The following is a 26,595-nucleotide window of genomic DNA, read 5'->3' on the forward strand; positions in this document are numbered from 1 at the left end:
TCATGTGCGGATGCCCAGTTTCCATAAATCATCATTCATACTACAGCCATGCACTCCCAGTAGACAGCAGTCATACAAAGGGTACAGCAAATGAGAGGCATGTGTAACTCCTCCCTCGCTCCTTAAGGAAAGCTGAGAGCTATAGGGTGCAATTTGCTCAATGCCATGGATGGATGAGATGGTAATTAACATTGTAGGGTATAAGAACACTTTAAATAGTAACAGCATAAAAAATGTATTAAAATTCAGTGACACTGAGCTATTTATATTCAGGAGGTGGCAGGAGAGCGCTGCCTGTGGTGAAAAAAAAGTTTCCGGCTGGTACATTTATTAAAGTGTTAAATACATTAGTGATTATATAAAACTGTACATGTTTTGAGTATTTTGTGATACTCTGGTTTTCTGAAGTGTGCCATGAGTACAATGACCCCCACCTACTTTTGCTATCATGCTATCTTACTACGTCTCAATAGTACTGAGTCACTATCCTTAAAGGCATTAGACATACTAGGAACAAGCATATATAAGAGAGTTGGGAAACACTGGGACTTCCTTATGACGACCAGTGAGTCTTATCTATGGTGTGTTCTGTGTCCTGCCTCCATTTTTGCATTTACAGCTAGTGTTAAGCCTGGGTGGTGCATGTATTTGATTATACTCAGATAATGTCAAATCACCACTGATTTAAAAATAAACGTTCCTAAGTTTTGGGTATTTTGATTCATTTATGAATTTATTACACTGTTGATAATTCCTAATTAAACAGATCTTTCTATTCTTGAAGTAGATTAAGGACATTACTACTGCTACTTTTCCATCTGACTTATCACTAATGATCTTAATTATTTATTTAAACACTTCTTACTATGTATTAAGTTATTTACTTGACTTCTATAGTGCCAGCTCACAACATGTCATCACCAGGTGCTTTTTATCACAGCGTACGGTAAATATCCTGTAATATTAAGGGAAACATGCAAATGCTCCAAACAGTGGTAAATCCATATAATTCTCTCTACATGGCCTGCTGCTATCTTATTAAAATTTATTTTAAAAACTGGGGCAGAACCAACCAATCAACTGTTGTGGTCCAGAATAGCTATGAATGGGTTACTTGGGCATGTACTGCTTCTAAGTGCATGGCTGCTGAGACAGATCCCTTAGGCTGGTGGAAAGGACTGAGAGTCCAACAATGCCTAGTGAAAATAAACCAGGTCCAAAGCCTGACATATGAGAGTGTAGCAGCCTTGTCAGTGCATTGACTCAGACCTACGGTGTATGTGGGAGATGGCATTAATGGATGTGAGTTGCCTCTGCAATTTAGATACACTGTAACTCTGAGACATGATTTCCCACAAGTGATGGTGCATTCAAGAAATATTCAGTTTTCACATATGCAGTACTGTTTGGTTAGCTGTACCCATTTGTCTGTTATCTTCTTTGCTCACCTGCTGAAATCCTTCTCAGTCTCCAGCTCTTCCTCTCCATGGCCCAGACGCAGAAGGTGGCGCTCGTCGATGTCTAGGGCCATGATCTTTTCAAAGAGTTGGTTCAAAGCCTGATGTGGAATGAAAAAAAATCTCTTTCATTTGTATGTAATATACTTCTGTTAAGTCAGTAAAATAATTTGGGAGGGTGTGCAGAGTCTTATACAGGAAAATAATTATCATCAAACTATACTTCTGGTGTTTAAGGTTCCTTCTGTCATGCTTCCCCTTAGTTTAAAGCAGCTAAAGATTACTTTATGATTAAATACTGAGGGGAAAAGACCAAGGCACAAGGGAGCTTAGCTTTTAATTTCTCCTCCATGGTTAGAATATGACTCTTGCCTGATTAATGGGCAGTTCTGAGAACAAGCTTTAAATTCTCTTGACAACTTTACATTTAGTTGATCGATGTGTTCTAGAAACTTTTCAGAGATCAGACTTGCACGTGGAGATGCACTCTCCCTGCGACTGGGGAGAGTGCCCGCCCTATGGAAGACATCCTGCATCGTCCCGGTCCCCAAAAAGAACCGGCCCAATGAGCTGAATGACTTCCGACCGGTGGCACTGACGTCACATCTTATGAAGACTCTAGAGCGGCTCTTCCTCAACTTCCTCCGACCACAGGTACAACATGCCCAGGACCCACTACAGTTTGCATACAAGGCGGGTGTCGGAGTGGAGGATGCCATCCTGTACCTCCTACACAGAGCCCACTCACACCTGGATGGGGGAAAAGGCACGGTCAGGATCCTGTTTCTTGACTTTTCCAGTGCCTTTAATACCATCCGGCCCTGTATGCTTCAGGAAAAACTGAACAGGATGGAGGTGGACCCCTGCCTGGTGGCTTGGATCTCCGACTACCTCACCGACAGACCACAGTACGTCAGGCTGAAGGACATCACGTCTGACACAGTGGTCAGCAGCACAGGAGCACCACAGGGAACTGTGCTGTCCCCTCTTCTCTTCACCCTGTACACCTCTGACTTCTGCTACAACTCTGAATTATGCCATATTCAGAAGTTTGCAGATGACACGGCCATCATGGGGTGTATCTGGGATGATCAGGAAGAGGAGTACAGAAGTCTGGTGAGGAACTTTGTCGCATGGAGTCACACAAACCACCTGCAACTCAACACCTCAAAGACTAAGGAACTGGTTGTGGACTTCGGGAGGTCCAGAGAAGGTCCACTGCCGGTTCAGATAGAGGGGGAGGAGGTGGAGGTGGTCAACAAGTACAAGTACCTCGGGCTGTGGGTGGACAATAAACTGGACTGGTCATGCAACACAGAGCACCTGTATAAAAAAGCCCAAAGCCGACTGTACTTCCTCAGGAGGCTGAGGTCTTTTAACATCTGCAGGAAGCTCCTGAGGATGTTTTACCAGTCAGTGGTTGCTGGAGTACTTTTCTATGCTGTGGTGTGCTGGGGGAGCAGCACAGCAAAGAGGGACTCATCCAGGCTGGAGAAACTGATCAGGAAGGCTAGCTCTGTGGTCGGCATGAAGCTGGACACTCTGGTGACAGTGGCAGAGAAAAGGACATTAAAGAAACTGATGGACATTATGAACAATGCTGGGCATCCTCTGCACACGGCCATAAACAATCAGAAGAGTCTGTTCAGTGACAGGTTGCTTCTCCCCAAGACAAGAACTAACAGACTTAAAAACTCCTTTGTCCCACACGCCATCAGACTGTTTAACTCCTCTCTGGAGGGGAGAGGGAGGGGAAACAGGAGGACAAAGGAGGGGGGAACAACTAAGCTGTAGTGCCTCTTTACCTCACTGTACAATACCTTGTGCAATACTTTTTGTAAATAGTCAACAGTGCAATAGACTCAATACTTGAAATGTGCAATTCACTTGTATTTTTATTTTTTATTCCTATTTATTCTATTTATCCCCTTTGTATATTTTATTTATATTTGTCTCTGTATTTATATATGTGTGTGTGTGTGTGTGTGTGTGTGTGTGTGTGTGTGTGTGTGTGTGTGTGTGTGTGTGTGTATATATATATATATATATATAACAATTCTGTAACTGTAACTTCGGTCGTTGCTGTGCTTTTTGGAAGTTGAATTTCCCAGAGGAACCCACCCGAGGGATTAATAAAGTTCTATCTTATCTTATCTTATGCTGTGTGCGTATATGGAGGGGAGTGTTGACCTGATTTGAATGTGTGACTATGAGGGTCCTCTGCTCAGGGAAGTTGTGATACAGGTTTGAGATGATCTGAACGGCAACATCGGTCTTTCCAGTACCCGGTGGTCCCACAACCTGGAGGAACGAAGTAAGAATGGGATTATGTCAGAAGAAATTAAGCATTTTAACTGTAGGACATAAAAAAAATAAGAAATTGGAAGTTAGGTTGCAAAGGCAACGTTTCTGTAGATTACAAAGGTAGACCTAAGCCAGTGGTATCCACATAAAGGTAGGGAACATAGCTAGCGAAACAAAGAAGAAAGTCGTAGGAGGAACAGAGAAGGAATAAATATTTTCAAGCCTCTCCTGGTTTACAGGTTATCATGATAATAAGCTCCAAATTTACTTACCTGGGGGGGAACAGCACATTAAATTTACTAAATTAATATTCATGAAACAGGTTGGTCTTAGTGTGGGTCTCTCAGGTGAGTAATCTCTGCTAAAATTAGTAAGCACAATTACACATTCATGCATAAATCAGTGCGTAATCAGCTCCTTCGTTTCTCTACATGAAAGCTAGGCAGACCAGGAGGTAGTGTGTGCTTGTTATGGCTGCTAATGACTGTGACATATGCCAAGAAGGAAGGTTAGAAGGGGTGAAGTGAGTGGCAGATGAAGGCATGCATACAGAGTTGTTTTATGGCTCTGGTGATAGCCTTCTTGCCATATTTACCTCAGCTAGCTGTGCAATAAATAACTCTGATCCCACTGCCAGTTTCCAGTCACCACAACAGAACAGCACTCTTGTCACAACAGTGTGTTAAACAACTTTTAACATAAAAATAGCAGGTTGGGGTGAAATTTTTGTGGTTGTGCATGTCAACTGGTGGCTTTAATCCTATTTTGACTATTTCGCTGGTATAGTCAATATGTACTCCTCAAAAGTACACAGAGAATTTTAGTGAAATTTGATGTTTTCCATAAGTATACAAGACAGGGATGAGTTAGTTGTTTTTTTTGTCAAATACATAATAAGAAAATATCATTTTAAATAGATAGCTTCCACACAATCTTGAAACTAAAATCAAACACTGGATTCTTACCATTGTTAGACCTGGCTGCATCCCGGCTCGAATGGCTTCAATTTGAGTAGAAGTGAATGGAATTGTGTTCCTGTAAGACATGTACATGCTTGAAATTTATGAATCAAGTAATCTGATACTGAATACCCTTGGAAGCATAAACCTATTTGCATTCAAATGACTTCATTTGTTTTTCTAAGAGATGCTTTGTGCTGCAAGTGTTGAGATGCATTTGGAGACCACACTGAAAGATTGCTAAGTCAGGGCCTCCCCACAGACATGCTGTTGCTATCAAGATTTGAATATCAAAGTGCAAACTGAAAATGCTCAGGAAGCACAGGATGAATCTCAACTTTTCATGTAGTACAATTATTTTGGGTTGTTGTAATTAGTACAGGAATATTACAGCCCCTTCTATTCCCCATTCATTTCATGCATAACACCAACCAAAACAGCACCACAATATTACATCCTAAACACATCAGATACCATGGAAACGGAAATCAGAATAGATTAGTAGCTCAGTGTAGGGTACCTACGATGCGCATAGCTTAGAGATTTGCACCTCCACACTTCTTATATTGACATGAAGTCTTTGAATAACAGGTTAAGGACTTAATATGCATAAGATTATAAAAATAAATAGGTGTGGAACTCAAGAATATATTAGTATATACAATGTGAGTAGAAGGTGTAATTGCATTACAGAAACAAATCAGTGCACTGTACAATTACTTGACAGTAAATCTTATTAAATGATAAATGGAAAGGTTCGAGTATTGATCTCTCACCGTTTGGGCTGATTGTAGGGATATGGCCCACGATTGGGGGTAACATAGGGTTCGACAATCAAGGTCTTGTCTTCCTCTTTGTTTTCCACTTCTTCATCAGCCTTTCTTTTCTTTCCTTTGTCTGCTGTGTTTGAGGTGGGAAATGTGATTCTGATACAGCAAAAGAGAGAATAAGAAGGATAAATATGATGTATTATGACATGTTTAATAATATATAAACAATTATATAAATATGGTTACGCAAACAGATTCTGATTAAGATTGATCAAACAAAACATTTTTCTTTTAAAATTCACCTGAATGGGGGAACCTGAAGTTCAGGGTTCTCCTCAGTGACCTTTATGGTGTTACCAGGGAAACATGAACGCAAGTGGTCCAATGACAAAAAGGTGTCGTTGAAGTCCAACGTCGAGATCTGATTGGGCATTTTTGAATAATGTGCGCTGCCCGGGTCACCATAACCTAAGATGATGTCATGAAGCCAGTCTGGGACGACACATTCTGTGTTCATCAGATGTCTGATGGTCTCTAGCACAGCCTGAAACAGAGAGAGAGAAACATGTTACAGATGACACTGAGCACAAAACAGACACAAAAACAGTTTAGCTGGGTAAGAATAGCTTTGTGGCAGACTGATGGGACAGCAGATAATTTATAAGTCTGTCAATTATATTTTAATGAGCTGCAAACTGTCTAATACTTTGTGCATCAAACGGGGAAGCGTGTTTACTTTTAGGTCTGTCATGCTTCAAAGATGGAGATGTTGCCTGAATATCTGTTAGCTGCTGCGCTTTTCAAATTCAGAAAAAAAGCAAAAACATCTGTAACTGCTGTGGCTGTGAAAGACAGAAACTGATGTGCAGAATTAGAATTAGCAGATCTGAAATGCTCTAATGAAAAGCTTTTAAAGAAAGAGATGGTGGGGGGGTGTTTTCTTCATGCCAGTTAACAATCTAATGACGCCAAGCTACATAAAACCAGTAATAAAGGTCTCAGTACTCACATGTTTGATTTTATCATGACCTGAATTCCATGATGTGAAATCTGTGTAACAGGTCTTGAAATCAAAACTTGAGGTTTGCATTTTGTTAACTTTCTAAGAACACGTTACACTGACTGTGTACCCCAGTCAAGCTAGTTCACAGAAAGCATCTCAACATTTTGAAACACTGCGAGTTTACTGCTACAAGAAAAGCCTTGGACGAGAGTTAGAGGGACCACTGAAAAGGACTCATTGTGTGGCAACCTCAGAGTCACCCTGGCCCCAATCTCAGAGCTAGAACACTAAAGACAGTGATACATCACTCAGGGCGATGTTGACAGAAGCAGAACTCAAGGTCTGAAGCTAAAGCAATCCAAACCTTGAAATTGTTTTCCTTAGGTTTGCGTCTCATGATGATGTTGAAAGTCTCATATGGGTCTTCGGTGTTACTCTGAATACTGCTGGTCATGTCCTGCTGGTACTGGTTTGGGTCAAGCCATACACGAAATGTTCTGACATCTCCACGCAGCTTGGGCTTTGGTTCAGGACCTAAACCAAAGTACCAAGGATTATTTATTATAGCAATGAAATAATGAAAAAAATAACCTTAAAAAAAATCAGAAACAGTGTAGCATTTTAGAAACATTGTTAGAAAGTTTTATCCTAATCCTAAACACAGGAAAGTAAAACTAAGGACAGAGAAAAAGAATAAAGATCAATGTTAAGTGAGTCACTGTGAGCAAGTCAAAGTAATTAAACTCATATATTCTCAAATTAAAAAATAAAACCCTTTAAAAAGAGCTAAGACTTTCAATGCCTTCTCAGGAAGAGGAATTACATTACACTTGATTGACTGGCCATGGGCTTTAGGCCTATTCCCATTAGGGGGCCTGTGTGGTGCAGTGTGCAGCTATCACAGATTTCTAAATAGAATCTGTGTGGAGCTGCAGGGCACATAGCAGAAACCAATCCACTCCAATTCTGACATGTGTTCCCATGTGCAAATGTGCACAGTTATGTGGGGATCAATAAAATCCACCTTAACAAAATGAGTGTGGTGATAGCTTAAGAGTGGAAGCTACACCCTCCACACTATTCAGTAACAATGTAGCGAGCTGGAGTAAGGTGTCTCAGCTGTTATAAAATATATTTATGCCTTTGTATTAAGTTGTCAGTTATTAAAAGGTGGGATTAACTCAATACTTAATATAAAGGGACATACATTGTTCAAGTCATTAAAAATACATTTAAACCATCGTAGCTCATATAAATGTTCTACACTTGAGCAGTTTTATAAAATGGTATGTCAGTTAGCTACGAGTGTCCCAAAATGCACACGTTGCCCTGTGTCGTCGTCCCCCCCCCCCGTACATTCACCAAATGCCCAGTGATTTATGTGACATCTCCCCTCCACACAACAAGCCAAAGTACCACTTATCCCTGTTGGGAAGCTGAAAGTTTAAACAAGCCAACATTGGCAGGACATGTTCCCCAGCATGTCTATTTCTAAAGCCATTCCCCTCTGCATATATAAAACGTCATGAAAGAATAAGGGAAGGATGTTTCAACACATGTACACATGTTCTGACTCCCACACTTGCAACCAAAAACGGAATCAGCCAAGATTACTTTAAGGACTGTCGCAGAAATGTTTTTTTTTTAATTTCACAATCTGCTGCTGTTGGCAATACTTTCATCTAAGGTGATTGTAGCTTATGTACCACATTACTTAATTCTGCAGGACAAGTACATTAAGTGCCCTCTTATAGATAAAGCAAACCAGAGCAAGCCCTTCAGTTAAATCCAATAAGTAGAACAAAGAGGAGAGCCAGCAGCTCTCAGGTGTCATTGTTGACCACAGGTTAATGAAGTCTTAAGGTGAAAAAGGCCAGGTTTCACAGTGACAGTCACCATGACAACACCAGTCTGACCCTCTCCTGAGGATTAGCTGCTAGGGCTGACGGTGTACAGATCTGATAGGTGGATGGATGTCAGGTGTCACTGCTGTGTGTGTGAGCCTACGTATACAGGCGCAAACGCATATGAGCATACCTTCCTCGATGACACGCCCCTTGTCATCCAGCATACCCTGCACCTCACAGCCTCTCACATACACAAGGCCAGTCTGATCCACAAATGACTGACGCCGGTCAAAACGTGTGCCGTAGAGCAGCATGGGGCGCACCGTGATCAGAAAGCAAACATCATGTTTCCGCAGACCTGCAGGGGGGGAAAAAGGTTTATGGGTGTTAGACTTATAGCAAAAAGAGGAAAGGAAATGACTTAGAGATAAAAGATGGGAGAATGTAGTATGGTGGGGGAAGAAGATGAACCACCATGTCAACATTTGCCTGATCATTAAAACCTGAAGCTCTAGGGAAAGAGCTACTGGAAGTAAAGAATGGATGTAATATCTAACACTTACTGAAATACAAAATATAAATAAAACTATAAAAGTAGTTTTAGAGAGAACAGAGTTTTCAGTTTGTGATATATATATATATTTTGCTTTTTTTAAATCCAGCAGAAAATCACCTTTTTAGAAATATAGCGATTACTTTTTTCCCCCTATAGCATTCATTTTCGCTAGTAATCAATCCAAATGCACTGGCATACATTTACTTAGGAACATTGAGCTGGCATCTTTTTCCGGAAAGCTATAGCAAAGAGCCAGTCAGAGGCCTCGGTGTGTGTTTTATGTTCCCTGTGAATCACAACTGTCAAGCTCCTGTTGACATTATCTATAGCTGCCTCATCAACCACACTGAGAGATAGTAAGAAAAATGACCAGGAAATAAAACAAACGCTCTGTGGTAAAGTCAGAAAAAAGGGTCATGAGCCTGACAGGATAGAAAACAGCAGTACAGGAAGACTTTATGGTGATTATAAACCCCTGTAGAACTGTACAGAGGGGAAAAACAGGAAAACTAAAAGTATACCAAGGTAATATGGAATGTGTAGTTAATCTATTGAAATAGGGTCAATTTCATAATCAGTTTGTTTGACTTTATAATGGTCCGCTACTTTTACCTTCCCACTCATGCTTGATATGGTCTTGTACATTGAGGTTGATAGTCACATCTGCGCGAACACGAGCAGGCCAGCTCTCTCCGATGTTGGGCTTGGCAACCTCAACTATGGAAAAAGAGGTGATTGGCTGAGCCATCCTCGCCCAGCCTCCAAACACCACTCCACCATACTCTGACTGCCTGTTAGAAAGACAAACACAACAAGAACTTAAGACAAGTGCTGTGGGCTGTTGTCAAGAATGGAAATCAGCTGGATTTAGGGCAACACATGGCACTACTGCTTACTTATTTACTTCTGCAGGAACAACAAGCAAGTTGCTACATCACTTGACATAATGGGAGCACTTATTATGTTAAGCAATGGGTTTTAAAATGTGGTGAACCAAATGCCATAAATTATTGTCAATGTGCTGCGCCACCACGTGACAGGTAGACAGAGGATACAATTCTTCATTAATTAACCTAAAAACACAAAGTATGCTATAGATTATTTAATGCTTCATTTTTGCATTAAAAGAAACACCAATGTTTATCATTCCTTTTTCAAACTATGTCTTTCTATTACTTTTTCAATGATGTTTGCATATTTTAATCAAGAAAACAATAAGGCACTATAGATTAAGTGTTCTGTGCTGCCAACAAAATTGATGACATCTCACCATGGTTTCATGCGCCAAATCACATCTTCTATGTCCTGTCTGATCTCATAGGTGGACTCCAGACGAAAGAGGTTAAAGTTCCTCAGCAGGTAGTCGTGGAGTGTCAGGAACTGGAGATTTAGCTTTGGTAGAGCCAAACAACCTGAAAAGACAGAACAAAACTAATAACTGATGTCTGCATGTTCAGATGTAAACGTCTGTGAGACCTTGTGTTATAACACTGCATATATAACAGAATATCACAGAATGTGGGTATATATTTAGTATATGCAAATATGAGGCACAGATTAGACAGATATAGTAGCATGTATTCTATTTCATGTCAACTCACATAGATACATGCACAGACATACTAACTCAGTAACAATTCACACATTCATTTATAATACACACCTTCTCCTGAGTAATACTCTGTTGGCACAATGTTCTCATCCCAGATTATCTTCTCCGTTGGATAAAGGGGCATCTGGTTAAGTTGCTCAATCTGAGAGATTCTGCGCTCATGACAAGACACCTGTACGTGGATGGCAAACAGCAAGAGAGAAAAATGACACTGAGAACATGTTTGGAGAGAAGATGTCAATAAGCAAATGCTGCACTGCCCTATCGGCCCAATGTTTAGGAATCTTACTTCCTCCTTTAGACATAAAGTTATAGGCCTTTAATATAGTTTCATTTTTCAAATTAAATGGGTTTTTTTTCTGTTGAACTCTTGATTCTCTGTGCCTCATTTATCTACACTATATGGAAAAAGAGTACTGTGCCACCTACACCTACAGGAGCTGCTTGGCCATGCAAATAACACAATGTTTACAGATGTCTGATGTTTATCTGATGTGTCAGAAACATTTTGCACTGAGTAGATGTCTGAAGATGTGATGCAGAGCTGAAACAATTTAAAACAGTTACTTATACTAAGGATTTATTTGTTTCCTTGACATAAAGGGAGGATAAATAATATCAACAATAAAATAAACTGTAAAAAAAAATGCTGTCATCTGCTATCCTTATAACTGGTTCATCCTATATGCTGTCTGTAATGACTGTGTTCAGTCAACTGTTTTGCTGTAGCTTACAGTCCTGCAAACACTTGTTTTTTAATCTATCTGTGCAAGGATGTTGGTTTTAGGGCGTAACTTCATGCACACACAAATGAAAGCCCTCAGTCTCCTGCAAAAATTGACTCAGATAAATAAGACACAGCTCTTCTCCGTCACGTCTTATGTGTAATTGTGCTTTGAAATAACCACTTTGATGAAGAGGTCTGCCACGAACAGTTAAGTGTGTATTGGAGAGACTAGACAAACTAGGGTCCCCCAGATTCCAGGAGAGGTTTTGAAAGAGAAAATTAGGAGAGCAAGCAAAGGGTGACTACAGAGCAAAATCAAAGCTTAGGCTTCTTCAGAGATTCCACGAAAGGAAATAAATAAATGACTCTCCATCATATTAGTCCTGCCTACGATTTACCCAATGTTACAGAAATGCCCACATGAAGCATTTATTGGATTAGAAGGCAAATTCACAACGGACAGTGCAGTCAAACTGCAATAATAAAATATGTATTTGAAGTTAATGAGATTAATTATTTTAAAATGTAAAATCCAATCCTAGTATACGGTATTGCCAAATGACCAGTGAATGTTTTGTAAAATAACTGTTTATAAACACCAGTGATACATCTTTTATATTCTCAGTTGCCATATAACCAATGCCAATATAGGTTTATTTAAAGGGTTAATTTAAAGTCTCAGGCGTTAACCATTGCCTACAAATCCTGGAATAAATATTTTAATATTTTATTTTTTAAATTTCAAGAAACATGTCAACAAACAAAATGAAACAAAAAAACACTGATATGCTCACATACATAACCCAGTAAACCCAACAGTGCACTTACCAGCAACTCAAGCAGAACCGCTTTCTCAATAGTGGTGTCTTGCCCTTCAGGCAGTTCAGGCAGCAGGCACAAATAAGAGGCCACCTTGTGGAGCATATTGGGACTACAGAGACAGAAAAATCAGAAAAAGAAGCAACACTTCTGTCTAGAGCAGGTATGAGTAAATATTAACTAAATCCTGTCTAATGTTTGGTAAAGACTCGAGTGATAAAGATTATAAGAATACCAACCATAGGATTTCTCAATTAAGAATACATTCTTACTATTATTTGTCCAACATCTATATACAATCTACACAAATCCCTGTTTTATTCAAAGAAGTACAAAGATAATATTTCAGAAGATGGAGAGAGGTGCAACAGTGTTGGGGAAAATCCTCAACAATTAATTGTGTTTATTAATATACAGCTGCAAAGACATTAGTGATTTTATAATCTACCTTGCACAATACTGAAATGCCATGATCTTGCATTACTTAAAATAAGACACCATTCTGCAGTGGAATCCCTCCATGTGCTTGGGTATGCTCCTACAACAATTGTCAGTGTCATTAACTGCATGAGTAAATGTGCAGAAACTGCAAAGTCTATGATGCAGAGAAAAATCTAATATAAACAAGACAAAGAAATGCTGCCACCTTTTGTTACAGTAGAACAGACTTTTTCAAAATGAGGTGAAGTGGAAAACTGTCCTGTGGTCTGACAATTCCAAATTAGTATTTATTTATTTTTTGGCACTCATGGATGGTTTTCAATCCACTAAATGGTAACATTGTAAACGTGTTAGAATAGGAGCCTCATCAAAGTCTTATTAGTGCTTATTAGCACTGTGGCACAAAATGCTTCTGTTTGCTTTGACACTGCATTCCTGCTCTGTCAGCATGTATGTTGAGGGGTCGAGCTGCACTGATGAGACAGGATTATGAAAATCAAAGCCCATCTCCGCTTCGGAAGGCTGAGGTGTGGCTCTCTGCATACAACCTATTTTAATCAGGCTGACACACTGTGACACAGACAGGGTCTGGTGCCCAACAAGGGACAAGGTCTGGACACACTTTGACAGGCCTGGGCAGCCACACGTGGACTGACCAACTGTAGCCGTGTATGTGCATGCATTTTGCTACTTGTGATGCCACGCTCGAGCAGTGGGGTGGCAATTCTGCCAATGATGCAGTTTGGTGGCCCACTGGATGTCCTGCCATGGATCATGTGGACATTCCTTCCCCTAGCAACAAAATAAACGCAGCACAACAACTTACTATAAGAAATGCAGATGGGGGGGGGCATAACAGGAGTTTTTCTAAAGTTTACTATATATCATGTCTACACACTTTTCTGAGCGAGATTTTGGGGGAAAAAAACCTAAGAATTCTCATGTTACTGCCAAAAATGTGTTGTGTGACCTTGACTTTTGACCAATAACAACTAATTTCAAGAATTTCCATCACATTTTGTGGAGATATTACATTCACAGGGATAGGTGGTACTGATGGTTGAACTACTTAAAACCATAATGTAACTGGTCATAGCTGTCCCAGAGGCAAAACAAAACAAAAAAAAACAAAAAAAACAGATAAAAAGGATCTAAACATCTGTACAAACATCTCCACAGTGACTATAATCCAGAGCACCAATCACACTCCTTATTTTAATATGCTGTGCAGTGTAGGTTAACATTTGTCACAATTAGGATTCTTTTCTGTTTGAATTCAATATCATTCAGTTCATTTATGGCCACAAATGGCACTTCACCTGTTGTCACATACCTGAAAAAAAGTGTTTATTTGTGTTTGCGTATATATGTAATAGTATGGGTGTGTATAAGTGTGGGCTAGCTAGCTTTTGTGTGTTTTGGGGACTTAGTGGATAAATTCAGAGCGGCAGGTGACTGGGAGCTTAGCCCATGGGTAGTACTGCTGGAAAAAACTGGCATTAGCAGGAGTTGTTTGGATGAAAAGTGCCTCGTTAAATCTGATCGTATATTTGGAGTAACCCAGGAGCTGCTTTGGTGACAGTTGTGGAGCAGTGAACAATGCCGTCCTGCTATATTCAAAACCTTAATTCTATGGAAAAATGGAGCAGAGCTCCTGCTCCTAGAAATGCACAAAATGGTTCAGCTAAGTCTTTACCTGATTCAGCTCAGCTCGGCTCATATCCCTTTGCCTGATTCAAAGAAATTTAATATGGGGTTTAAGCTTTTATAATCCACCACTGATGTGGAAAGAAATATGTATATGGAGACATTGCCAGCTAAGACTAATTTTGAGTTGTTTAAACAACTATCACAAATAAAGAACTTCCATACAGTAAAAACAAAATAGTAATCACTTGGTGAAATAGAATAAAGCCGAGCCAAACACAAAGACCTTAAAAAAAGTTTTGGTCAGTAATTTGAAAATGTCAACTTCAAGAAAGATAAAATCTTAAAGTAATTACAAATTACTAATGAATCGGTTTCTTTTCACTCTCATATACATGTGAACAAGTGAAAACACACACACAGGCCAGTTCATCAAAGTGAGGGTGCTTTTTGGCTCCTTGGCAAGCTAATATGATCTGACAAACACAGCTGTTCCAAGAGTTTATTCTCAAGCCACTGCAAATCGATTAGATTAATGAGGCGTGCCTCTCTCTCCGGCTGGTACCAGCTGCCTGTTCAAGGGTTCACTAGCTGCCATTTAGCAGGAAGTCAGACAGCAATGGTGGAGCTGCTATATTACAACACAGGAGCAAGATAATCATGGACATGGGCCTCAGCTGGTGGGATTGTTGTGTAAGCAAAAATCCTACTATATTGCTCATTATTATTACATTTTTTTCCTTCTTTGTTTCAATTGTAACTTGTACTTTATGATGTTCAGGAGAACCTCTGAACATGGTAGCAATACGCTAGGAGCTGATTCTTTTGGACCTATACGCGGAGAATTTGAGCTTTCGAGGTCAAAAGGTACTTGAAAATAAGGCAGAATGATGAACACAGAAAGCCTCTAATAAACATGCAAAATATTTACACATTAGCAATCATGCCAGCTAAAGCAATGTTCCATTGCTAGCTAATTTAGCAGTTATGATGCATATCCTCCCATCACATCATTTACAACATGCTACTTGTTTTAAATGATTTTAATTACCTGAGATGCCCAAAGTGTTTGGTCAAGGATTCTCGGGTGTCTACTGATGCGACACTGGATAAAGCAAAGTCGTGCAACTCTGGGAAATGAGCAAAGGCTGCCCTCTGCAAGACAGAACCCAATAAGCAGTGCTATGAGACACTGATGTCTAGATACACATCACCATTATAATACATAACTGTTTTTTCCATGAAATAGTTTCTTGAGATAGTTACTGAAAATGTGATTTATAAAGATATATATAGAAAAATCAACAGTCCTGAATACTTTACATTCATTCTTATTTATTCAGTCATTATATTCACATTCAGCATAAGATGAGGAAAGAGTTCATTTCTTATTACAACTATGAAAAAAAATGATCTGATACTCTGGTACATACATTTCTCTCTGCAACAGTTACTTTGATATATAAAACTAAAGATGCTTATGAGGCATGCTGGAAAATCAAAAGTATTCCATTACATTACATGGAATTCTGTTTTTTTCAGTCCCATTACCACAGGTGTATAACTCAAGCACCTAACCGTGCATCCATTTGTATGTAGTATTATATTACCCCTGCAACAAGTTTTTTCCCTCTTTGATATTCGATATTCAACTGTAAGTAGTATTACTGCATTTAGGAAACACCGTAACTTAGCCATGAAGCAGCAGTCCACATGAAGTTACCGAGCGGGGTTCCAGAGTGCTGAGGTGCATAAAAGTACGCCAATAGACTCAATAACTCAACAGCTCTAAACCACCACTGGTATTAACATCAGCACTGTGTGCTGGAAGCTTCAAAGCATTACACCTACAGCTCCTGCTGTGTAGCTGGCCCAGTACTTTTATCCATATAGTTTATGCAAATGAAATCATATATCTGAAAATCATTTTATATAATTCTTACCTGCAGTGAGGTGATTCTGTCATAGTGCAAAGTGGTCATCTCTTTCTGAGTCAGTGCATTTCCTGTCTGATCATTGATTTCAAAACCAGTGTAGAACTTCAGCATGTCCAGCAACTAGAAAGATGAGGAAATAACAATTAATTCTTTGTGAACATGAATATTGTCATTGACAAGTTTTAATGCATATTTGCTTATTTTTGTACCTGACAGAAGAGATGCCCCTCCTTCTCTCTTTTTGTGAGGCTGGAGAGGTGACATCTGACCACCAAATGAGAGTCATCCAGCACTGTATTGAACCAACGCCTGGTGGGCAGCAGTGCCTATACACACATGAAACCATGTTTGTGGAAATAAATGCTCACCTCCAAACGATAACAAAGTAAACCACACTAAACTAAACTTTACTGGTTTGCGAACAACCATATTTTTCAGCATCGTGATTATCAAGGCATCTTTTTGATTGCTGTTTTTTCGTCTTGAGGTTATTTTTCAACATAAGACAGTTTGTCTTATTTTTCGCTTTCTGACAGAAAGATGTGAAGACAATATGGCAAAAACTGTCTAACTCTCGTCTATATTCATTATTTATGTGGTTGATGCTTGCAGCACAGGAACATGACATAAAGGCAAGAACAGAGGAGACCTGTCAAAATGAGATAACAGACCTGCTTTGGTGAGAATATAACAAAGAACACTTTTGAGTAAGAGAGTGACTAGAGCATACAGATTCACACTATAAAGAGTGCTGCAAAGGGGAAAAATGAACACTAATGTGAAACCAAATATGAAATACAAAACTGTGAGGCAAAACACAGACAAAATATCTATATCAATCATGGAAAAGTGATGTTCAAGGCAGCATGTGCTGGAGTAAGAGTAAGACCTAAAGAGAGAAAGAACAGATACCCTTTATATGCAACAGCAATCTCTGATCTCAACACGGTTCTGACAGTCAACACAGAACTGGCTTGATAATAGGTGTATTTTCCTCTGCAATCATTTTCATATTGTCATCAGAGAGTAGAAGTATGGATTTCAGGCAACTGAGTCTTTGTACAATGATAGTGCTGAAGGACAGGAGATGAGTCTAGGGACAGTCAACTGGCCAGCTAGTAGCCACTGCCAGAAACAGCAAGGCCAGCCTGTCAGCAGAGGGCCAGATGACATCCATTGTGCTCACTCACTAGTAACAGGTCTGCCCAGGCAGGAGGCGTAAAAATCTTACGTGACACTGTGTCTTAACACCACCTTCATTAGTCAGGAATTAAATAATTATGTGAAGTTCTGCGTCACTTCATTATTTCTTTTAAAAAATGGATACATCAAAAATATTTCTTATCTTTAAAAGCTATTTCATCACCTTAAAAAAAAAACAAAAAAACAAAAAAAACCTGACTCTGTGACAAAAACGCATCGTGATTTCCACAGTTGAATACACTCTATTGCATGGCATCTACGGCAACTAAATAAAGTTTTCTTAGTTTTTACTTTTTCTCCAGGAGAAGCTTCCCCCGCCTCAAAATATGATGAAAAAAAAAAAACAGCTGCAAATAGTACACCATGATTTTCATTGAGATTTGGTGGAGTACATTTTTTTTTGTAGATCTCACATCTAATAACGCTGCAGCTCACAGCCGAAAGAAACTGACACTTTTAAATAACTATCTCTCACCTACAAGACCTTTTCCTCAAGTTTCCAGGCAACAGTCGAGCACACGGGAGTTAAATTAAGAACAGAAAACAGACATTGGAAAATAAATTCAAATCTGCAATCTGTTATAAATTTAAAGACACCAACAAACCAAAAATATCCCCCCAAAACAAAACAAGGATATTTTAAATAAATTGTTCCTTCAAACATCATTTTTCTAAAAAGGGAATTGGATGTCCCCAAACATTATGTCATTGGGCTTTGTTATACTTTACAGTTTGTAGCACATGTCAAAAGCCATCACGCTGAAAATAACCTCTCATACTATGATCAGACTACTGCTTCAAATAGTGCATAGCTTTGCAGACAGGAAAGAGAGAAGCACAGAGAGCAAAGCTGATGCAGATCATTTATCCAGTGACTGTTAATGACATGAGTTAGCTATAAATGTGAAGGACAAAAGACAAACAAATGAGATCTGCAGAAAATTAAGTCTAGACTGCTTCCTTCATCAGGATATCATGATTACAAAAATACTGTAGAACTACCCTTGTACTGAAAGTCCCATAGAAACAAGTCTAAGAATGAATGCATTATCTCTCAACATAAATAAAAAATTAACATGGCTGAGAAATGTATGATTAAGAAGGTTGTGCTTTACCTCCAAATCAATCATGAGTTCTATGAATCTCTCGCAGTAATGCACTTGGTCCATGGGTACAGGCCCTGTGGAAAATAAGAGGGCATAATTCAGGTTATAACTTTGGCTCAGGAAATCCACATTCACAGCAAAAGATAAAATATGATGAATAGACAAACCCAAAAAAGACAGGAAATATTAGATGTTGCTTTGTAGAGGGCGATGTGTAGTTTTCAACAAGGACACGAGGACAGCAAACGCATATGGACAACGCCAAAGTGCCATGCTGAGTGTGTGAGCCTCGCTACGAGATGCTGCACGGCTCGCACAGCAGCATGTTGGGTCCCCAGCTCTCATTAGGCATGCTGGTGTGTAAGTGTGTGTGTACACTTAGAAGTTGAGCCATGCAGTAAGTATTGGAGTGATGTGGATCCTACTGGGTTTTAGATTCTGATCTAATCTGTCAGGTTTGATTCTATCTAAACACACAAATACACACATTCTGTTTTTAGCATTCAGGTGGGGGGCCTGTGTGTCGGCCTGCATTACAACATAGCGGTGAGCGCCGTTGGCTGTGTGGCAGCTGGAGCACATCCTCCTTGGGCAGCTGCACGACTCGAAAAGAAAGAATAGGCGTGCTGCAACTGGCAACAGTTTACATCCATTTCTATCCAGACTCATATAACACACAGAGATTATATGAAGACAATCCAGTATCTAATCAAATGTTAAATATTCTCACAAATTTCACTCCTGCTCCTGAGATATGGCCTTCTGTAAAAACTAGAAGGGTGTTTGTGCAGAACATTACGGTGTCATAGTGACCTTTGACCTTTTTGGGTATAAAAAAAGCATTAGTTGACCATTTTATCTTATTAGACTTTTGTGTGGAATTTCATTATAGTCAGCATATTCATGCATTGGAGGCCATGATGACCTTGACCTTTAAGCACTAAAATCTCATCTGTTCTTCTTAAAAACTGCATCAAGGCAAGAGAGAAGAAAGAGAGAGAAGAAAGGATAGCTGGAAAACATAATGCATTATGTTGTGTCAAATTAGCCATTTCTGCTTTTCACACGCACCGATACAGCATAGAATCGCATTTTCTTTGTGGCAACATTGTATTAACACCAAATTTTCAATATTTTATTAAACGAATTAAAACACTGCTACTAGCAAACAAAAGGGCTCATCTCATGCACCACCATCTTGAGTTAGCTTAGCAAACTTAATTAAATCAGCTCAACTGAAAAACCATCCAACACTGGTCACGTCCTAGATTGTCAAAGGTTTGCAAATAATTGCTATTTAGTTGATAAATGTAGACAAATCAGCTTGACACTGCCAGTCTTAATGAGTTTTTGTCAGTGAGCACAACTCAAGGGAACTCAGCTCAACCGGCTGCAAGCTGGTTGTATTCTGGTTATGCTGCTAATAGAACAAAAGGTTTCGTAAGCACAAAAGTAACAGTTAAATGGGAATTTATGTCGATGCAAAAAGCAACAGATATGCGATTTGTGATTTTCCAGTTACTGCATGCAACTGACAACTTGACCCCCATTCAACTGCAGACCGACTCCAACTTTGGCAACATTTATGGCCGGTTTTAGTGACAGTGTCGGCATGCTTGGCAATTTCATTTTGCAACAAAAATAACAAAAATATCATGAGTAATGAATTGTGACAATATCGTACCACGGGGTTCTCGTATTTATAAAGAAATGTAATTTTTTCACGTTTTTCATATTTGTATAGCAAATCAAGTCCACTTTTTCATCTGGCTTGCATTTCTCAGATCAGCAGTTTTACTTTAAACCATGATTCAATAAACAGAACACATTTCTTTTTCTCCAACATCTCCGTCTCTTAGTTACACTTACAGTGAAAAAGCACTTCTGTTTGCTGTGGAATTCACTGCTGTGTCTAATAGCTCGAGGTGCAAACAGCATTTAATTATGCAAATGATTAAGTAAAGGAGTGTATATTTATGGATAAATACCAGAGTGGAAATAAAGCTTGTGCATGTGAGTACAATCTTACTATGACTAAGCTTTATAAAAGAGGGCCATGCACACAGATGTATCTGTTAATTTTACAAAGAGAATGCTTAAACACATTTATGTTTTTGAGATTTATGGATCTGACCAATTATTTACGGTGAAAGTCCAAGAGATAGTCACCTAGACCCTATAAAAACCTTCTAAAAACTATTAGGACGTAAAGAAAGTCCTTATTAAATTGTTGTGTAGAGCTATTTCCCAAGAGATATACAAGCATTTTTTTACCTGTTGGTGGAATTGACGCAAGAACTCCGTGAAACTTTTTAATAAGAGCCGAGAGGAAGGTCCTCTCCTTCTTTGCCCTGAGGAAACACGAAGAAAGTAAATCAGAACAACCTAGAAACAGATTCTCTAAATCTGTATAGATTTCTTTGAACACAAATATCATTACTGCTCAGCTGTGTCAGCATCCATTTTATCAGATTTCTTTTTGATTAGATTCCAGAACTTCTGCAGCTTTGGAACTTTCTTCAGCTCGTGCTGGAGTCTGGACTGTAAAAATCACAGAAACAAATGAGTAACAAATGAGTGTAAAGAGGGATTAGTCTCATAGCAAGGAAGCAATTCATTCCTTTAGAATTATCAAACATTACTTGGTGTGCCAATAAACACCACAGCTTCTTAATTACGATAATAGTTTGACATCTTACTGGTAAGAGGCACATCCACATTGGCAGAGAGATGAGCTGCTGCACCTGCTCTCTGATCAAATCTACCTCCTGGGAGGAAAGTGCAGAGAGAGAGAAAGAAAAAAAATGAGGGAAGATTAAGTGTGAGAGGTGGGGGTTGTCAAAATGCTTTGTGCATTATACTTAAAAAAATATATTATACTTCAATCCCTAGTAGGAGTCTCCAACTAAATTATTTAGAGGCCTTTATGGGATACAATCAAAGGGCAGCAGGCTATCACAGCACATTTTAAGTGAAACATCCGCAGTGCTTGCCTGTGGTTTAATGCAACTGCAGAGGATACAGATGGAGATCACCCAAATTGACTTGTCCTGTCTATTATTGCCATCTAGTGGACAGTAAAGATAATTGCATTAATTCTTACTTATCTTTCCAGTACCAGTACATCAGGCATAACATCATGACCACCTGCCTAATATTGTGTTGGTACCCCTTTTGCTGCCAAAACAGACCTGACCTGTTGAGGCATGGACTCCACTAGACCCCTGAAGGTGTGCTGTGGTATTTTGGACCAAGATGTTAGTAACAGACTCTTTAGGTCCTGTGGGTATGAGGTGGGGCCTCCATGGATTGGACATGATTCTCAACTGGACTGAGATCTAGGGAATATGGAGGCCAAGCCAACACCTCAAACCATTCTTAAACCATTTTTGCTTTGTGACAGAGCACATTATCCTGCTGAAAGAGGCCACACGCATCAGAGAACATAGTTTTCATGAATGGACCTAAATGGTCTGGAACAATGCTTGGGTAGTTGGTCCATGTCAAAGAAGCATCTACACAGATAGCAGAGCCCAAGGTTTCCCAACAGAGCATCGCCCAAAGCATCACACTTCCTTTGCTGGCTTGCCTTCTTCCCATAGTCCATCCTGGTACCCAGTGTTCCTTAGGTAAGCAACGCACCCAGCCATGCATGTAATGTAAAAGAAAATGTGATTCATGAGACCAGGCCACCTTATGCCATTGCTCCATTGTCCAGTTGATGAGCCCAAACACAATAAACTGCGATGGACTGTGTATTCTCACACGTTTCTATCAGAACCAGCTACAGTAGCTCGACTGTTGGATCAGACCACACGGTGCCTTCACTACCCACGTGCATCAGTGAACCCTGGCTGCTCATGACCCTGTATCTTTTAATAGATACTGACGACTGCAGACTGAGAACATCCCACAAGAGCTGCAGTTTTGGAGATGCTCTGCCAGCGTTGTCTATCCAGCACAATTTGGCCCTTGTCAAACTTGCTAAAATCCTTATGCTTGCCCAATTTTCCTGCTTCTAACACATCAACTATAAGGACAAAATGTTCACTTGCTCACTAACGTATCACTCTCACTAACAGGTGCCATGATGAAGAGATAATCAGTGATGTTTACCTGACCTGTCAGTGATCATAATTCTATGATCACGGTGAAAGTCCAAGAGATAGTCACCTGGGCTCTTTAAAAACCTTTTAAAAACTATTAGGACGTAAAGAAAGTCCATATTAAAATGTTGTGTAGAACTATTTCCCAAGAGATATACAAACATTTTTTAACCTTGTACCTCTTCAGTGTATGCTGACATTGCTTCCATTATGGTGTAAGAAAGTGTCTTAATTTGTATTATTTAAATCATCATGTAATTGGCTTTACATTTTAAGACACTAACCTGGCTTAAATAGACAAGTCATGTCATTTTATAATATATAAATACTGTCTTTAAAATATAAACCGATGACTCACAATAACACAGACATCACTGTGGTAGTAGAATAACTCTAACTTCTCTGAATATTTAGTTATAAGATATCAGTGTAGTGGTACACACCAGACTGTTGAAACAGTGGTCCATAAAGACTAGAAGCACAGTTTGTTCCTTCAGAGTAAGACCAGCCTGCTCATCTGCCAGAACGGCTTCCATCACACATTTGAAGAAAAATGGAAAATGACTTGGTTCCTTCTTGAAAACCTGAAACACAGCAAACAATAGAAAAAGTAAAAAGCTGAGCTCCTGCATTAGCTGTGGCAAACACAATCAAATATAGACAACATTTAATGATAATTATGCTAAACTTCAACAAATTACTGCTTTTTTTACCTCCCAGGCTGGAACATTTTCTCTGAACTTCTCATTGACAATGCAACAAATGGACATGATGTAGGCATTGCTGGAAACCTCTGGAGTGTAGTTCACCCAAAGGTAGTTTTCAAGGTATTGGCTGAAATATTAGAAATAACAAATTAATATCCATGTAGCAAGTAGTGTTGTCAAATCACTGTTTTTCCAGTGATTGTTTAAATGATAACATAAAGAAAATCCAGTAAAAATAACTTACCTGAATTCAAGCAGCATAATTTTCCTAATGGCAAATCTGAAAATATAATGGGCATAACTCAAAAACAATGAACAGTGAAATATGTCCTTTATATTTTTTTTAAAAGTGTTTCATAGGGGAAGAAAGTTCAAAATTCACTTACTTGGAGTTGAGAATCTCCTTCTCGTAAACATCTTCCATCACCTAACCCCCCCCACAAAGAACATTCAAAGCATTATAAAAGCACAGAAATTTAGCGTTAACAAACATGCGCTTGGTAGTTTGCTGACTTGACTTACTATCTGAAACTATATGATAAATGATAAATCAATCTCTATTAGATACATGACCAAATCTTTACAGTGCTCCCACTCTGGGCTGATACCAAGGATTAAAATAACAATTAGGCCAATAAGCAGTTCCAATATCAACCTTTACTTTATTTTTGTTTGAACTTGATCCAAATTATAAGCACTGCATTATAATGGAGCACAAACTGTGGCAATTTTCATCACTGAATGTTACACTGTTTGCCAAAAGCCCTGGTGACTGGTTATCACTAATAAAAGTTATACCAACACCTCTAAATTGCAAAAGCGCAAATAACTCACCTTAGGGTCAAAAGGTAGTTTATTCTTTGCATGAGGCGCCCAATATTTGTTAGACAACTGAAAAGGGGAAATGTGAAAAATCACACATAGTATTAAATATAAACATGGAAGATGCAACAAATTGTTAATTGAACATATGCCATAGTTACAGCCATTTGGCCTATCCTATCTCCATGCAAAGCTGTCTTTATGTTTTTAGCATGACAAAGAATGCAACAAAAGAAAATCAGGACACTTTTTTTTTATCTTCAGCATACCAGCATCATGGAAAAACTTCACAACACAGTACTGAACCACATATGCAGAAAATAAATGCTGTGATTACCTGCGTGACATATTCCGCATTTATCTGGGATACAGACGGAGTAGCAGCCTTTTTAGCAGGGGTTTCTTTCTCCATGGTGGCCATAATAAAATGACGACTGTGAGAAAAAGAAGAAAAAGCGCAGAAATCGTTTGTTTTAAAGTATCGACTGATACAAGTATCTGTTTTCAACTTGAGCCTTTGTAAATATACGATAGCTGGACTAATACAGGGTAATTTACTGTTGAGAAAGTTCACAATCTCGGTTAAAAAGTAAACTAAGAGGTTTCATAACCACGAACTAACTGACTTTCCTGTACTTTAATTAACATCAAATTAAGAGTTACGAGTTCAGAAAGTAGTAACATGACATTAGTAACTGTTAGCATTCTCAATGAGGTGATATAGCTAATTAGTAGCATTTAGACACAACTGACTCGTTAATCGTTCAATATTAACTCCAGTTCAGTGGTATAACGTTACCAGAATTTAGCTCACTAACCTTTTTTTTTTATTATTATTATTATTTCAGCATGAATGTAACTGCCGTCGGACTGCTGGTTATGTACCTCCACAATCAAACGCGCTGTGTGCGACTAACTTCCTGAAAAGGTACGTCCCTCAAACCGTCCCCTAATTACGAAAGCTTGCAATCCGTTCCGTTCCCCCTGGTTTCGTATTTGTTGCGTGTGGAAACTGCTGGGAAAATTAAATCAGCTTTTTATTTTGGCGACAACGCAAGAAAAAATAATTGGTTAAAAAAAAGGGATGGAACACGTAACAAAATAGACTATTTTCAAGTGAATGTGCATGCGCAAAGAAGATATTTTTTATCAAAGGATGTTGAATAAAGTGCTGCCAAGCAGGAGGGGGAAAGGAAGACCACAAATGCCACACCTAAGTGGCCTCTGTCCTGTGTGGACAGCATAATGCTTTGCGAATTTAGAAAGAGACACAAACTTTTTGAAGCAAATGCCACAATGATGGTCTGTCATTTGAATATTATTTGAACAAATGTGCCGCTTAAGATCCTTTTCATTTAGAAAACTCGCAGTGCACCTGTCTCATTTAGAAACACTGAGTGGTGCACACCAATCATTTTCTTGTTGGATCTGATTCTCAGCCACTGAATTTACCAATTCATCACTAAGCAGCTTGTGTGTAACCCTTGTATCTGACAACACAAAATAAAGTGTTGTCAGATACTTTTGTCTGCCACAAAAACAAAACCTGAAACCACAGGACGAGTACTGTCCAAGTAACCCTAACCTGAAACAGTTCTAACTCCTTTAGTCATTATTCTCATGCTTAACACTTGAGCTGGCATTTTTGATTCTCTACTTCAACAACTAGTTCAGTGGGAAATAAATTGCTAAAATTGTATGTAGCCTCTCTTTGCTTTTTCCCCGATTCGTTACCCTTCGTTCAAGGCTACCTCTTGATCTGCCAGCCAATCAGCATCCACGGCCTCCAAGCCCTGAACTACCTCTTTATTAGCAAATGACTTGTAACAAGTACTAGCATACAGTGACTTTGGTTTGATTTGGCATCCAAATCTGTACAATGAATACATGTTTGAATACACTTATCTGGACGTAGGCTGGCATTTTTCATTTCACTTTGGATACCGTCTGGAATTTCGTTGCAGTGCCTACATGTTTGCTCATGAGGTATCAGGTTACCCTTCTGTGGGAATATTTTGCTAAATAAAACACATCTGTATGACCTAATCCCACAATGAGTGACCAAGTTTGTAGAGCATATTCTGCATAATTGAAGCTTCTCTTTTTTTTACATGACACAACACCTTCTGAGTTAGTCTTAACAAGGCTACTTACTTTAATGATGGATTTTGCACGTGTGCTGCAGGATACTTCATTCATTCCATTACGGACAACTTCAAAATCTGATAGTGTATCATGGGTGTTTGCAGACTTTTTCTGTGATGGCATATGAACAGTGATTCCTGAGAAAAAATGCTTTTCATGTGTCACTTTCAGTTTTCTGATGTTCTCCTGCTGGTTGAGGGGCTTGGTTGAGTTCCCTTTCAGTGAGTTCTTTTGTGGGTATTCAGATGAGAAGCTTGTCTGCATGCTTTTCCACATATAGGACAATGACATGGCTTCCTGCTTGCGTGCACTATCTCATGCCTTTGTAATTTAGAGGCACTCGGAAAACACTTAAAACAGTGGAAGCAGTTGTGCTGTACACCACCTGGGTTTTGTGTTGATTTAGGACTTTATTTATTTTTCACAG

The 26,595-nt window shown here is 39.1% G+C and overlaps 1 protein-coding gene across 3 annotated transcripts in view; it reads right to left on the minus strand.

Annotated features, from left to right (window-relative positions):
• The window catches only part of aqr (aquarius intron-binding spliceosomal factor), a 54,979-nt gene extending 30,031 nt beyond the window's left edge, over positions 1-24,948 (minus strand). For 2 of the 3 annotated variants that reach the window (XM_085257097.1, XM_085257095.1), the window contains exons 1-25: positions 24,842-24,948; positions 24,361-24,457; positions 24,036-24,092; positions 23,588-23,628; positions 23,446-23,481; positions 23,208-23,328; positions 22,938-23,078; positions 21,088-21,156; positions 20,829-20,929; positions 20,663-20,739; positions 18,398-18,462; positions 16,289-16,405; positions 16,086-16,199; positions 15,194-15,297; positions 12,064-12,166; positions 10,560-10,680; positions 10,167-10,308; positions 9,509-9,687; positions 8,531-8,698; positions 6,858-7,027; positions 5,793-6,034; positions 5,497-5,646; positions 4,727-4,796; positions 3,648-3,758; positions 1,449-1,558 (exon numbers count right to left, since the gene is read on the minus strand). In XM_085257097.1, coding sequence (XP_085113223.1) covers positions 1,449-1,558; positions 3,648-3,758; positions 4,727-4,796; positions 5,497-5,646; positions 5,793-6,034; positions 6,858-7,027; positions 8,531-8,698; positions 9,509-9,687; positions 10,167-10,308; positions 10,560-10,680; positions 12,064-12,166; positions 15,194-15,297; positions 16,086-16,199; positions 16,289-16,405; positions 18,398-18,462; positions 20,663-20,739; positions 20,829-20,929; positions 21,088-21,156; positions 22,938-23,078; positions 23,208-23,328; positions 23,446-23,481; positions 23,588-23,628; positions 24,036-24,092; positions 24,361-24,444 — 2,693 coding nt within the window. In that variant the 5' untranslated portion in view covers positions 24,445-24,457; positions 24,842-24,948. Of the gene's footprint in view, positions 1-1,448; positions 1,559-3,647; positions 3,759-4,726; positions 4,797-5,496; positions 5,647-5,792; positions 6,035-6,857; positions 7,028-8,530; positions 8,699-9,508; positions 9,688-10,166; positions 10,309-10,559; positions 10,681-12,063; positions 12,167-15,193; positions 15,298-16,085; positions 16,200-16,288; positions 16,406-18,397; positions 18,463-20,662; positions 20,740-20,828; positions 20,930-21,087; positions 21,157-22,937; positions 23,079-23,207; positions 23,329-23,445; positions 23,482-23,587; positions 23,629-24,035; positions 24,093-24,360; positions 24,459-24,841 lie in introns of all 3 variants that reach the window. The other variant, XM_085257096.1, reaches the window with a different exon arrangement.
• Positions 24,949-26,595: the final 1,647 nt, after the last annotated feature.

The sequence above is a fragment of the Mchenga conophoros genome, linkage group LG19 (genome assembly GCF_057382185.1).
Source record: "Mchenga conophoros isolate Kocher_MC1m ecotype Shallow Benthic linkage group LG19, M_conophoros_male_GT1.1, whole genome shotgun sequence".
Taxonomy (NCBI): Eukaryota; Metazoa; Chordata; class Actinopteri; order Cichliformes; family Cichlidae; genus Mchenga; species Mchenga conophoros.